Here is a 14842-nt window from a genome sequence, read left to right on the forward strand (position 1 = left end):
TTTTTCGCCTGGGGCGGCGAAAAAGCCAGAGCCGGCCCTGCCTTTAAGAAACATTCTCTTGGCTCTTATTTACTGACTTAACACCTCAACATATCATTTTGCTGGGTGGAAGAAGAGCTCCATATTGGGTGTAATATCAGCTCTAAGAGCTAGGCAGTTGTGTTATTCACTTGGTCGAGACTGCCCTAATCACACAATGATTCTCAGTGCAGCTGGGAGGTCAGAGACGCAGTATGACCTACACAGCAAGAATCTCTCTCTGCTGAACACAAAACTCCACGCCAGGGTTTCTCTGAGACTGTGCCAGATGCAAACCATTACCTATTGGGTATGTCTCCCGGCCTGAGTAGAGTGACTCACGCTAGCAGGGCTTGAGTTAGCATGCTAAAAATAGCAGTGTGGATATTGTGGCTCAGGCTGGAGCTCAGGGCATGGTGGGATTGACAGCCTGAGCTACAATGCTATTTTTAGTGCACTAGCTTGAACCCAACTAGTGTGACTATGTCAGTGCAGGCTGGGAGGTGCCGTGTAATAAACGGTAGAGATGACAAACCCAAGTAGGGGAGCATGTCCTAAAAAGAACAGACATGCAGTTACCAGTCTAGAAAGTGGATGCAAGGACGAGTGGAAGGAAATCTTCTAACTCTCAGCTGAGGCACCAGCTGAAATGAAAAAGCAACAGAAGGCTCAGGTACATAGCAGAGCTTGGGCAGGTTGGAAAACCAGTGAGATATTTCAGGAACATTTTATGAATTTAGGTTTAAGATATTGATGAATTTTTCAATTTCAACAAATTCCAGCCAGCTCTAGAGCTGCTTCAAAACAAAAACTGCTTGATTATAGGAATGTTCAGGGTTTTGTCTTTATTTTTGTTAAAATGAAATGAGAAAAATGGGGACTGATTCTGGGCAGAACAATTCAAAAGTAGAGCATGGCCCCATGGCCTGCAGGAGCACTTAACCCACAAGTTCTGAACCTGTGGGTCGTGACCACCCGGGGGCATCATGAGCAGGTTTCAGCAGCCATCCTTCTGGCTAGAGGGGAGTGTGAAACATTTTTTCTGTTGTAACATGGGGTCACAGAATGGAAAAGACTGAGGCTAGGTCTACACTGGGGGAGGAGGGGGGGATCAATTTAAGATACACAAATAGCGTAGCTGAATTCGACGTATCCTATTCGACTTACCCCGCTGTGAGGACGGCAGCAAATCGACCGCCGCGGCTCCCCCGTCAACAGCGCTTACTCCTCCTGACAAGGTGGGAGTACGCGCGTCGATTCGGGGATCAATTTATCCGTCTAGATGAGACGCGATAAATCGATCCCCGAGAGATTGATTTCTACCCACCGATCCGGGCGGGTAGTGTAGACTAGCCCTGAGAATCAGCGGCCCTTTGGGCCTTTTACACCCACCTCCTATTAATACAACAGCTAGGGTGACCAGATGTCCCGATTTTATAGGGAAAGTCCTGATTTTTGGGTCTTTTTCTTATATAGGCTCCTATTACTCCCTACCCCAGTCCTGATTTTTCACATTTGCTGTCTGGTCACCCTAGTTCTCCCCCGGCGGGTGAGGTGGGGTCTCAGCGAGGGGGGAGGTCTCGGGGTGGGAGGGGTCTCTCCCCTGGCGGGTGAGGTGGGGTCTCAGGGCGAGCCTGGGGTTCTCAACAGCCCAGGCCCCAAGTACCTTGACAAGGCCTTTATCTGAGCTTGGCACTGTGAATCTGCTGATAGCATATGGTTTGAAAGGGAGGCAGAATGGAAAGAGACAGACACTATAAACTCAGTGAGCAAAGGGCAAAACACTCAAAGCGGCTTTTTGTCTATCCTCTAATCCTGCATGCTCCCAGCTGTGAAGAGGAAGGGGTGGGACCCACAACTGCGACTTTGAATTTACTGGTCTGAATCAGGGCTGATGCAATTGGTCTTGGTTGCTGGAGGGGAGGGTAAAAGAACTAGTCTAAGAGGCAGAATATGACACTGACTGTTTGATACTTAAAACTTTAATAGTCAACCTGCTGTCATTTTCTTAGATTTTTATTGTGTAAACTAATAACCATTTTTCACAACAATGCAAGTAAATTCCAAAATCAGCCCATTTAAATGTTTCTTCTACAAAGGAAATTTTGGAGCACTTAAGGCAAAGTTTGTCTATATTTAACTTCAATTTAGCATTGAAAAAATATCAGACCTCCAGATACTGATCAGTTTAACAAAATTTATATGGGATTTTTTTTCTTTCCTTTTTTGGTGTAGTCTTTCATTTAAAAGCTTTACATTATTATGGAAATTTATACTAAGACACAGTTTTCTCTGGCTTCCTTTATAAATTCATTTTTTAAATTTAAAGGCACACAATAAAGCTTTATGCATTTATTAAAATATACACATTTTGGTAAATTTAGATTTCTTTTCTTAGTATTTTGATAAGTCTATATATATAATATATATATATATATATTAGTATCAACAACACTCATTTGAAAATAAAAATCACTCCATAACACATCTGCATATTTTTTTCTTTCTTCATGACACACCACAAGTTCCCATTGTACAGTGCATCAATGGGGTTTTGGAAACCACAAATAAAATAAAATAAGAATATAACAAACTTGTTAACAAATACATCAATTCATACCAGAACTGTAGAGAATTGTTACACCAGAAAATACCATCTGCATAAAAGCAAGTTATACATCATAAGACCAAACAAAATGAAAAAAAGTAACGATCATTTACAAGCTGAATTTATAACATCTGATGTCAGTGTGTGATTTATTTTCTGCAGTGAGGATGCTAGAATGCTGGGTCTTGTAATCAAATTGTTGTAACCACGTGCTGCGAAAAAGTTGCAGAGGGACTAAAATCTGAAGTGGGCCAAAAAAAGTTGAAGTATTTATGCTTCATCAGTATAATATTCTGGTTCCTTTGAAAGAGAGGGATTATGATTATCAGGATGGAGTCACCACTTGAACAGAGGGAATGAAGTGTGTAACTTCCATTAATGTTAATTGGAATTATAGGGTATGTATAGGCTTGCATTTTCTAAAAGTACCCATTAAGTTTGGATGACCCCATTTCCGAGGGTCCAATCTGAGACACTGAACATGGAATTATGGAGGTGCTGGACACCCACATCTCCCATTGACTTCACATGTTGGGTGTGCTCAGAACCCCTGAAAGTTAGGACCTTTAAGTATCTTAAATTGGCCACCCAAAAATGGAGGCACCCAGAATTAGTGGAGACTTCAGAACATTTTGGCCTTGATTTTCTCCCTGCACATCAAAGAGCCCCAAGATTCTGTTACTAGGGGAAATGTGGATGACCTGCAACCAGAGATGGACCTGGACCCCAACTTTCAGGGGTTCTGAACTTCCTCCAAATTTGTGGTAGTTGGATCTAGGGTTTGCATTGAGGCCCATCTCTGCTGCAAATTGGTAATTTCCACACTTGCTTATACACCTGTCCATTGGTAGTTTTAATTCTTTGAATAAGGGAAAATATTATAAACCATAGGCTAATATCTAGGGTGTTTTCGGCTTGACATTGGACTATGCTAATTGTTTCTTAAACTACTCCTAGGAGTTATCAAGGAGATTATAAATTATATTAATCTCTGCAATATCTTTAGAAAGAGTCTATTCTTATGGAACACAGCCCTCCAGTTCTTTCATTACAGTTTTATATGTGTTTTATGCTTTCCATACACATAAATACGGCTTCATTATCCCTAATGCTACCAAAGTCAATACTGCAGCACAAATTTTCCTCCTGCATAGGCTCTTTTCTTTTCTTTCTTTTCTTTGTTTGTTTTTTAGATGAGAGTAGAGTGGATGATTCCCTCTAATAGCCCCGACATAAGAGGTGATTGTGAACAAAATGTTCAGAATTTACAGAAATCCACAAATCTGCCTGGAAAAAGAAGGGATAGGTGGATATAGAAATGCTAGGGTCAAGTATAGAGATATTAATAGCCACAGGGTTGTATCCAATGGGCCCTGGATCAGTTACACAAGTATTATTAGTGATTGCATGATAACAGGTATTGTTACTGGTGACTACTCTGGTACAAGCTATTTAGACTGCATGGGAATATAGGCTTTGATTCAGCAAGGAACTTTGGCATGTGTTTATGGCTAGGCACATGCTTAAGTACCTTGCAGAACTGGGGCTACAATGACTATTTTAAAATATTATCTAGTACAGGAGCTGGTAGGAAAATAAGGCATATTCTTTCTCCCTGAAAATGTTGGGACAGACCTGCTTAGGTGCCATCTATTTTGTCTTAGGTATTTCAAACACATTTATCACCATGATATCTAAGCACCAGATTTCAGTGAGAGATGATCTTTTCAGGAGATGCTCAGCACAGTTCAGGATCAGACCCACAGAGAGGATATCAGCGCTGATTAAATAGACAAACACATTGAAAATACAGATTCTCAGTGGGTGAGAGCCCAGGATTCCTTCTTGTAAATTGTAATATATGTATATATATATCTAAAAAGTAGGTACCTGATGTAGATTTATGGGATTGTATTTTCAAAGGCACCTACAAAATGTACCGCCCACCCCACCATGCATCTGAGCCACATCTGCAAATACAAACCCTGATTAGGTGCTCATGCAACAGGCACCAACAGTGGCACATGCACGTTGCATGCATGCAAAAAGGTGCATGTGAAAATTCTGTCTCAGATCCTGTGATCTTTATTAAGGGCAAAACTCCCATTGGGATGTTTGCCTGTGTAAGGGCTGCACTTTGTGGGTGCTCTATACGAAGGCCCTTTGGAAATGTATTCAGATTTTCTTTTGGACACGGAAGAACATTTGTGGAAGATCAAACAAACACAAATACATTAAATTAATGAGGTAAAGAGTTGAATAAAAATGTGAGTTTATATTAAGGATGTGATTTTGTTGATACTTCAGTTTTTAAAAAAACACACCCAACCAGTATATATTCTGAGGCTGTTTTTATCACAGGACTCTGATGACATACAAATCATGCAAGCTTTGCTCTTGCTTATATTCAAATCAGAAATCCTGGATGAAGATACAGCCTTATATCATTTAAGAAGAGTATATAGTTTCTCTCTCTCTCTCTCTCTCTTAGACTATACTAGTTATATGCACGTACAGATGCACACAGTAACTTATACAGAATTTTAAGAGCATGGTAAAAACCAAGTAAAAGCTAGGAGATTCAGAGCCTACATCCTTCCTCCCAAATCTAAATATAAATGTGCTTGAGTCTAGCTGAGGTCACATTGGGGCTAGATCCACTCTTGGATACAGCTTTGCAACTCTTGTTAAAGTCAATGGGTATCTGTCGGTAAAACTGGGGCCACTTTGACTTGCCTCAACAGATGAAATTGTACACAGAACATTCTATCCTTCATTTCCTTGCTTTTACTATTTATTTCTCATAAATTGAAGGTTCTTTTAGATTTTCTGTATGAACTCAGGTGTTTGTAAAATCAATTAGAATTAAATACATTCTATTGAACCCAATCCTCTAATAATTAGTCACATGAGTAATTCTCACTCACATAAGCAGTTCTGTTGACATTGAAGGGCTAGATTCTTATTGCAGCTACACCAGTATGTAACTTAACTGACAGGAACTCTACTGAGATCATTGACGTTATTCTGGATATTTACTGGTGTAACTGAAAGCAGAATCTGGCTCCCAGGGACTACTCATGTGAGTAAGAACATAAGAAAGGCCATACTGGGTCAGACCAAAGGTCCATCTAGCCCAGTATCTTGTCTTCCGACCGTGGCCAATGCCTGGTGCCCCAGAGGTAATGAACAGAACAGGCAATCATCAAGTGATCCATCCCCTGTATCAGGGATGTAAGGATTGCAGGATTGGGCCCATTGGTTTAATTGAGGAAGCTGTTGTGAATGAATGTGTATGTGTGTATTAAAACATGGCTCCCATGCACTTCGAGTGCACGTATCCAAAATCCATCAGAGTTTTTATATGAATTTTTTACGGTGCATATACAGCAACTTTTAATTGCGTAGGTGAATTTGGTACAGGATACAGCACTGAACTGAGCCTGGCATAATATGGGCAAGTGCTATGCAGCCTTCACACAGATCTGCCTTTGAACCTCAATCCTGCTTTACAACCCCCTGTCCTGGCATTCTAGCTCTGGGACCCTCTCTCCAGCAGTTTGCCAATTGGGCTGTGGACAGATGCTGAACAGGGACTTGGATGAGGCCACAACATTCACTTTCATTTGTTACCTATCCCAGCATTTTAACCTAGGTCTCAGGAGGATAAAGGCTAGAACATAAGATTGGCCATATTGCGTCAGACCAATGGTCCATCTAGCCCAATATCCTGACAGTGGCCAGTGTCAAATGGTTTAAAGAGACTGAACAGAACAGGGCAATTGTCAAGTGATCCATCCCCTGTCATCCATTCCCAGCATCTGGCAGTCAGTGGCTCAGGGACACTCAGAACATGGGGTTGCATCCCTGACTATCTTGGCTAATAGTCATTGAGGGCCTATCCTCCAAGAACTTATCTAATTCTCTTTTGAACTCAGTTATAGTTTTGGCCTTCGCAACATCCCCTGACAATGAGTTTCCCAGGCTGACAGGGCATTGTGTGAAGGCTCATGCATTAATCCACTGCACCATTTCAATCTTTCTGATATACACACTCTCTCTTCTCCACTAACTATGATTTAAAGAACATCACCACCACTGCAGTGTGGTTACTCAAAGGCACTAACCCACATTATGGCAGGAGCATCAAAATCTGTATCTGGAATTCAGCTATTCCACCAAGGCTTTGTCACTCACCAGGTAGTTGAAATTGACAAGTTGATGGTAAGAGCCTGTTATATTGGAAAACCTCATACTTTATTAATTTTTAAAGGCCTCTTTGGTGAAAAGTTTTAAAGTGTGAGTAAAAGTTTTGAAAAGATCCGTGAGCCAGTTTTGCCCCCAGATTTTTTTTTTTTGCTAAAAAGTAGTAAAGCAACTAAAAGAAAAATAACTGCTGTACCCCAGAGATGCCACCCAGAGACATTTTTATGACCAATTATTGAAATAGGGGATTAACACAGAAGCTGTAACATTCAAATTCCACCCAAATTTGACGATATTTGGACACTGAAGGAATTTGGTTGACGTACGTCTCTGACAGAACCTTTCATGGCGCTAGTGAGCTCAGCTGTGCAATTGTAACAGTAACATTGGAGGCATATTTGGGCATCTAAAGTTAGAATTTGGCCTTTCAAATAAGTTCCTTGTCCCAGTTACCTTTTTCAGTGAGCTCTTTTCACTTACTAACTACAGCCGAGTGCGTTGTTGATTTTTTTCAGTTTGGTGACCAAACTGAAACATTTGAAAAAAAAAAATCAGTTTTTAGTGTAGCTCAATTTACTTCATTTAGTTTTTAGGGTTTTTCTTAATTATTTTGGGGTGTTCTTGTTTTTTAAATAACTAGCTAAATTTCTAAATGAAATGGAAAATCCAAACATCATTTTGAAAATGTTGAAACAAAATGTTTTGACTTTAAAATTCCATTTTGGGGGCCCAAACTATTCACGTAGTTCAGCCCAAATTTGTGAATCAATTTGGTTGACCCAAAGCCGCATTTTCAGTGAAAAAACTATTTGCTTGAAAAATTTTACCCAGCTCTACTCCCTACTGTTTGATCAGCCACTTATAACGAATGGACCAAACCCTGAAGACCTTCCTTAGTTCTCATTAAGTCCTTATGCCAAGAAAACTCCCACTGACATCAGTGTTTTTTCTCTGTGTAAACTAAGGGACATAAACCTCCCTTCCTCTCTCCTTGACCTTGTGGAAGCCAGCGGGTGTTCTGCAGGGTTCCAGCACCACAGAGTTTATTATTACAGTATATAAATTGTTTATCTAGCACCCTGAACACATTGGCTGGGAGTCACGTTATAAATAAATGTGTTCTTGTTTATGGAGAATTCTAGTGTTATTTAATTTATTGTGCAGCCATCAGGAAAGGATCTATTCCTCTTTGCAGTTTCTTGCCATGTGTCTTAAGTTTTTAAATGTGACGGCTGGTGGCATTCCAAGGTGTCCCATTTAAATTTCAGCTTAGCTGTGTGCTGATGTTAGAAAGTCATAATGGTGACTACAATCTGTGTCCAGCTGGGCTTTCATCTCAGAGGGAGAAGAGAGATAATTATTGCAGTTTAACCTGGAGGAGTGGAAGCAAACCACAGGCTCCACAAGAGAAAAATTCAAGGAGGACAAGTGTGACTAGTTAGCTGTCTAAGGTCTATCAGGAATGGGTTTAGTGTTTGTGCCATACAGTTGCTGAACAAGAACTTTTGTGATCTGTGCTGCATTGAGACTGTGCCACCCTATTGCATTGCATGGAACCTGTCATTTATTCTTGTGTTGGTAGCTGAGACAAGTGGTGTAAATCTAGCTCCAGGATTTGCTGAATGATCATAGCAATTCCTTTGCCTCTGTCTAGAACTCCATCTTCCTTGACAGGAAAAGGGGCTGGTTTTAGTGTCCAGATTTTACAATGTTCCTTTTTTTCCTGCATGTGTATTTTTTTGAGGGGGGGGGGGGAATACTCTAATTAGACCCTTCCTCTGGCTTTTCCAAGTGTTCTGTGCTGTCCATCTTTTCCAACTGCACGCTTTCTGGGGCAGGGACTATGTCTCATACAGTGCTGAGCACAGCTGGTCCTCAACAAATCAATGATACTAACCAGCATGAAAATGGTAAGGAATAGTATTTAAAGACCTATAATAAGTAGAAAAAAACCTTCACCGCTGCATATGTATTTAGACAGTAAGCTATTTAGAGTATGGATTTTGTTCTGTGTTTGTACAGTGCCTAGCACAGTAGAGTCCTGCTCCATGAGATGCTATGGCAATACTACTAATAAATAATAGTGCAAAGTATCAGATCCTAGATACTTCTCTCTCCTTCAAGGGAGATCTGCCCTGGCTTAGGTCTGGGAGATCAGGCATGAAGAGCAGCTGATACACGGTTTGGAGCCCTGGAGCCACCAACCCCCACAAATGAGTTCTACCCATTATCCCTCACTGGTCACTTGTGGATCTTTTATCGCCCCTGCACATGGTCTGCAGGTCCTGCTGCAGGCCTGGGTCTGCAAAATGGTCTGTACCAGTGAAAGAGAGGAGGGCTCAGTCAGACCTCTTGCGCTACTGGGCGTGGGGATGAAGGGCTCTGTGCTGCCTCCTGCCCTCCTCTTCCCCCCGCCCCCAACCACCTGGGGGAATATTTTGGGGTTTTTTGCTGATGGGCACCCTTCCCTTTTGGAGATGTCAGCCATCTCCTGTATGTGGGTGGAGGTGGGGGGGTGCTTAGTGCCCTCTGGCTGAGCTCCTCAACTGTTGGTCAGCAAGCGAGACCTGCCCCTTAAGCAAGGACGTGGCCTCTTCCTAGCACCCTTACTGCCTTACATGGCAGGAGGGCCATGGAGTCACAGGCCTTGCCCCCAGAAGGAGAGGGTGGAACTGGGCACAGCTTTATCTTGATCCAGAGGGTGCTCTGGGTGCAGGCTCAGGCCAAGCTTCACACAATCAGGATCTGGTGCAGTATATTCGCTGGGCATAAAATCACCACTACTGGAGGGCCTGCTCCTAAACTCACCCCAGGAACCTCCCTGATTTCCATGGAACTACCCATGTAAGTAAAGACTATTCACACATGTGTTGTGGTATCAATTGTCTGAATTACTGTATCTCTCAAGCCCCAGCATTATTTACTCTGAGTCCATGTGAGCAAAAACTCTCTAAATGCACCACGTTCATGCTAATGTAGTGCAAACGTCTTCCTATTCAAATGACAAAGTGACAAGTAAATTTCACCTGAATATGCACCATGGAGTCTGACTTTGCTAAGCATTGGTAGGGAATGTCTGGGGGAACTGTGGTCCTGATTCTATTCTTGATTACACCAGTGTACATCTGGAGCAATGCTAATGAGGTCAGTGGAGTTCGCTGGATTACCCTGGCGCAACTGAAAGGGCAGAAATTAGCCCTGTAGCTTTCAAGCAGAGACTAGTCGTTCTCATGTATTTGATATGCTCTCTGATCATTAAAAATAGGTTTTGGATAAAAATCTTTTTTTCATGTATTGCAATAATTTAAAACCAGATCTGCTATATGGGCCATTGAGCTAGGAATGGATCATCTGTGTGGAAGTTGCTGATCAATAATTTACACTAGAGATGCCACCCCATGCTCTGAGTGTCACAAGCCTGTTTGCCAGCAGCTGGGAGTGGATGACGGGGGATGGGTCACTCTGTGATTGACTGTGCTGTTCATTCCCTCTGAGGCACCTGGCATTGGCCACTGTCGGAAGACAGGACCAATTGGTCTGATCCAGTATGGCCGTTCTTATGTAAATACACAGTGTGATAAGAACCAGATGTTTTTTAAAGGGAAGAGACAATAAAACATTTCTCCTTGGCTCTGAAAGTTAGAATCCAAATGTGCTATGAAGAAGACATTAGTCCTATATGGTATGGGTGTGAGCTACATCAGAGACAAATGGGTGAAATCCTAGCTCCATTGAAGTCAATGGCAATGCTCCCATTGAGTTCAATGGGGCCAGGATGTTCAACCAGACTCTCTGCTTCTGCATTCCAAAACTCAAAGTCAGCCAGGACGCTCCAGGTGATAGTTTTGTAATTCAGGGGGCTGGTGGCAGACTGTTCTCAGAAAGGGGGCTTTCAGCCCTGGAATGTACCCCTCTGTTGGTCTAGTAGAACCCAAGTGTGCTGGCTATCAGGTCAGGCTGCAAGACCTGCTATAAAACCTCTCTCAGATTTTCAGATCTGCCTAAGGGATTGAGAGACACAGCCCATTAATTTTAATATGATTCGTGCATCTAAATCCCCAAGGCTGCTTTGAAAATCTTTATCTCCGGCTTTGTCCTGGTGAGGTGAGCGCCAATTTCGGCGGGTGGTGTTCCACGATGACTCTGTATCGCTTTAGGGTTTAATGTGATGGAATATTCTGTACATGTGCCCAGTAGTGCTGATAGGTGCATTTAGCATAGTGCAATTAAGTTACTAAATAAACAAAAACACGGATTGGAGAAAGTGACTCAGAAATGTTCAATTTCTTTATCAAGCAAATTCCTACCAGAGTTTAGTTAACTATGTTTCTTTTATATATTGGAAGCAAAAGACATAGCAGGCCAAAGTCATCCCTGGCATAACTCTACTGGCTTCAGTGGAGTTACACCACAGGTGAGTTTGGCCCAGCGTGCTTGTGATTAGATATGTGGAGGCTGTGTTATTCTGATCCTGCAGTCCTCACTCAGGCAAAACTCCCATTCACATCGCTGGGAGTTTTGCTCAGGTGAGAGTGGGAGGATTGGGCCAGTTCTCTACTAGTAGCCAGTGGATTAACTATCAATAAACATTCATTGCCTAAGAATCCCTGCCTTGTGTTACATGAACTCCCAGCTCCCTTTGCCTATTCCATTTGGTTTCAAAGTGAGGTGCGATACTATGGAATTTCATTAACTACAGTAGCTAGTTGCACTTCAGTATTTTTCATAGTAGCACCCAACAGTCCAGTGGTTAAATATCTCAAAAACATATACAAGGTAAGGATCCTTAATACAAAATATAGTTTATGGCAAGGAATGAGATTTCAGTGGCCTGGTTATCTACAGTTGCCACAAATATTGTCCAGTGATGACCTAAAGTTAATGACCCATGTGACATGAAGTAATAAATAGAAACTTCATCTGAAGAACTGAAATCTGAATGACAATCTGGACTGTGCCCAGTGGGAATTATTATGGATCAGTGAATCAGTAGAAGACACACAATGATGGAAATGGGAGTCCAAGCCTGGGTACCTACGGTACCAAGAGAAATGGAGTTTAATATTTATGAGTATTTATAGAGGAATGAATTAAGCCTAGATGAGGAGTGACCCTCATCATGATTAAGGATGGGCCCAAACCAGAAAGCTTAGATCCAGATCTGAGAAATTCAGATGTGCTGGGATCTGAAATTTTGATTTGGTCTCTCCTAGAGCATGGTGCAAGCCATGAAGATTGCATTTTAATCCCAAAGCTTGGAGTGTTTGGATTCGGGAAGTTTGATTCAGGCCCATCCCTAGCCATGGTGTTTGCAGTGAGTGCCATGGTGATGAAATGGAGGATGAAAATGTTGCTCTGTGAGACCAAGATCCCTGGATCCCCTTTCAATCTACTCCTGAGATTCCCTTGGGAAATGTTTTACTGCTTCAGTATGCTTACACCTAGCTAGCAAAGGTTTTCTTTCTATAAGTTCAAGGAAAAAATATACTTGCTAAGAAAATGCCAAATATGTTGCTTCACACCAGTATAGTCACGGGGTAAATATTCTCTATGGAAAGCACAGAGAATATGTTTCATGCCCCCACCAATTCAGCTGGTCATGTAACTGCTCACATGAAACCCACTCTATTTGGCACTTGTCTCATTTAAATCACATTGTCAGTGCTGCCAAAAGAGGTCAATAGGATGCTTAATAGGCATAGAAAGAATCTGCCAGTCAGCCAATCCATCCATGTGCTGGCCCACTTGGTAACATGCACCAAGATAGGCCATGCTGGTGGACTCCAAATGGGTCACTTGCTTGTTTTGTTCAATGTGACAATCTCAGAATTCAGGATAAACTTTTTTATAGAACTATCCTGAAGAGTAAAAAAGTGAGTGAGTAAGTGACGTGATTCTGGGCACTGAAATTTTAGGAAAGATGGAATTTAAAATGAGAGCCAAAGAAGCCTTCACATTCTAGCCCAAGGGTTAGGTTAGTGAGAAATAGCATTGTGGTTTTGTTTGTGTTATGCCTATTCTGGTGAGTAGTCGAGCTCATCATTTGCAATCAGGGCCTCGAAGTTCTGTTTGTGTTTGCCTTTGCTTTTCGATTTGCTACTCGTCCGACTGCTTTCCTTTGCCGCCGACATCTGCTGGTAAGAGAAGCCTTTGTCTTCTGAAGGCCCCCAGTCCTGGTAGTTGTCACTCTCATTAGCGTAGGAAAAGCCTTCTTCGACTGAGAACGGGTCAACATCCACATCGTAGCGCTGGTATGTGCTCTGATGAAGGACCTCTTCCCGGGCGCTGATCTCAAGTGTGCTGTTCCACATGCCGTAGCCAAAGTAAATGAGCAAGCCTGAGAGGGAGGTGGGGGGAGACATTGAGGGGTACAATTGTTAACTATCTGAGAAAGGAAACACTTTGGAATAAAAAAATGGTGTGGTCTGTTAGTCAAAGATTAAACAGTTAAACACAATGATCTTATAAAATCGATACGGTGATGTTACTGCACAGCTGTTTGTCTCTCTATTAGCTATATGGAATACATATATTTTAGAGTGGCGGGAAGAGAAGAATAAGAAATACGGCATAGTTGTAAAGACACAGTTACTGGAGTTAGGCACCATTGCTCCCAGCTGGGATATATGGGTCACATATTTGGGCCAGATCCCCAGTTAGTGTAAATCAGTCTAGCTGAAGGGACGTCATTGAAGTCAATGGAATTACACTGATTTGCACCAGCTGAGGATCTGGTCTATGCAATATCAGACCTTCAAAATCATGAGATGGGTTTATAAATCATCATGAGATTTTAAAATAATACAATTTGGATTCTTTTCATTTGCCTTCTGGTTTTTTAACCTTTGGGGTTCACGTTTTCAAGTTTCTCTCTGCAAACACAAGGGCTAGAACTATACTTATTGTTTTAAATGCAAGGTGAAATTCTCACATAAACACATGACTCCAGGATCTGGGACCTGAAGAAAAACATCAAATATCATTAGACTCACGATAAAATCCCCAAATTGCATTTTCATACCTTTCTCCTCCTCAGCTACCATTTCTCTTCTGTCTGTTCGGTGTTCCCTGCATTCCCACTCTCTCTCTCATACCGTTCGTTGCACAGAGCCAATGTGCTTCACAGTCATAAGGTTAAATATGTTTGATGCTAAAATGATACAGAAATCCTGCCCTCCTGTTGCTGTTAGTTTCTTTTCAAGCTTTTCTTTCTCACTCTCTTCTCATGTGACAGTACACAATCTCTCCCTCCCACCTACCAGGAATGTTTTTTTCCAGAAGCCAAGGTATATGGAGATTTAAGATCCTTAATTGGTAATGGATTCAAGAATCCATCTACTGCAGATGTGTTCCTGCAGGAATTTCATTGGCTCGGGTCTGTCTCAGCTCTGGCAGTGGCTGACATCATCATGTGAGATAACAGAGAATTCACACACCACTACTGCAAGTCTCACACAACAGCAAAGGTAAAACAAACTGTACCCACTTCAGCTCTTTACCACAGAAGCTGCAGGGGAAATAATTAAATTTAAGAGACGCTTCCTTTAGTAATTGCCTGTGGCTGGTAACTGAACTGATGCCATGTAAGCCACAGGGGAAAGTTAATTAAACCTAGCAGACTTTGTTGCTGTTTTGAAGTCACCCTTAATTTAAAGCTGCAGGAGGAAGTCATTATATTTGACTGGAGCTGCAGCTTCTTAAGAGACAGGGTACAGTGTATGGCTATTTCTCCTGAGAGTCAACAAACATTTGTGTGTGTGACCTCCAGCCTCAAAATCATGTGTAGCAGCTACTGCAAAAGAGCTATATTTTGTAAAACAGGCTCCTCCGAGATAGACGTCTCATGCTCCAGGGTGTGAACTGCCTGCAAAGGTCAGGAATAGATGATCTCCCATGAACAACTGAATATGATCACAGAATTTCTGAAGCAACTGGGTGTTGGCCACTGCCAGAAGTAAAGTACAGTAGACAGGGCCGGCTCCAGGCACCAGCTGAGCAAGCTTGTGCTTG

At 42.0% G+C, this 14842-nt stretch overlaps 1 protein-coding gene across 1 annotated transcript in view; it reads right to left on the bottom strand.

Annotated features, from left to right (window-relative positions):
- Positions 1-12846: 12846 nt before the first annotated feature.
- SLC7A14 (solute carrier family 7 member 14) overlaps positions 12847-14842 on the bottom strand; it is a 40732-nt gene continuing 38736 nt past the window's right edge. Inside the window, exon 7 of the mRNA XM_024221153.1 lies at positions 12847-13169. Coding sequence (XP_024076921.1) covers positions 12847-13169 — 323 coding nt within the window. The remainder of the gene's footprint in view (positions 13170-14842) is intronic.

The sequence above is a fragment of the Terrapene carolina genome, unplaced genomic scaffold (genome assembly GCF_002925995.2).
Source record: "Terrapene carolina triunguis isolate 2854851 unplaced genomic scaffold, T_m_triunguis-2.0 Scaffold88, whole genome shotgun sequence".
In the NCBI taxonomy this organism is placed as follows: domain Eukaryota; kingdom Metazoa; phylum Chordata; order Testudines; family Emydidae; genus Terrapene; species Terrapene triunguis.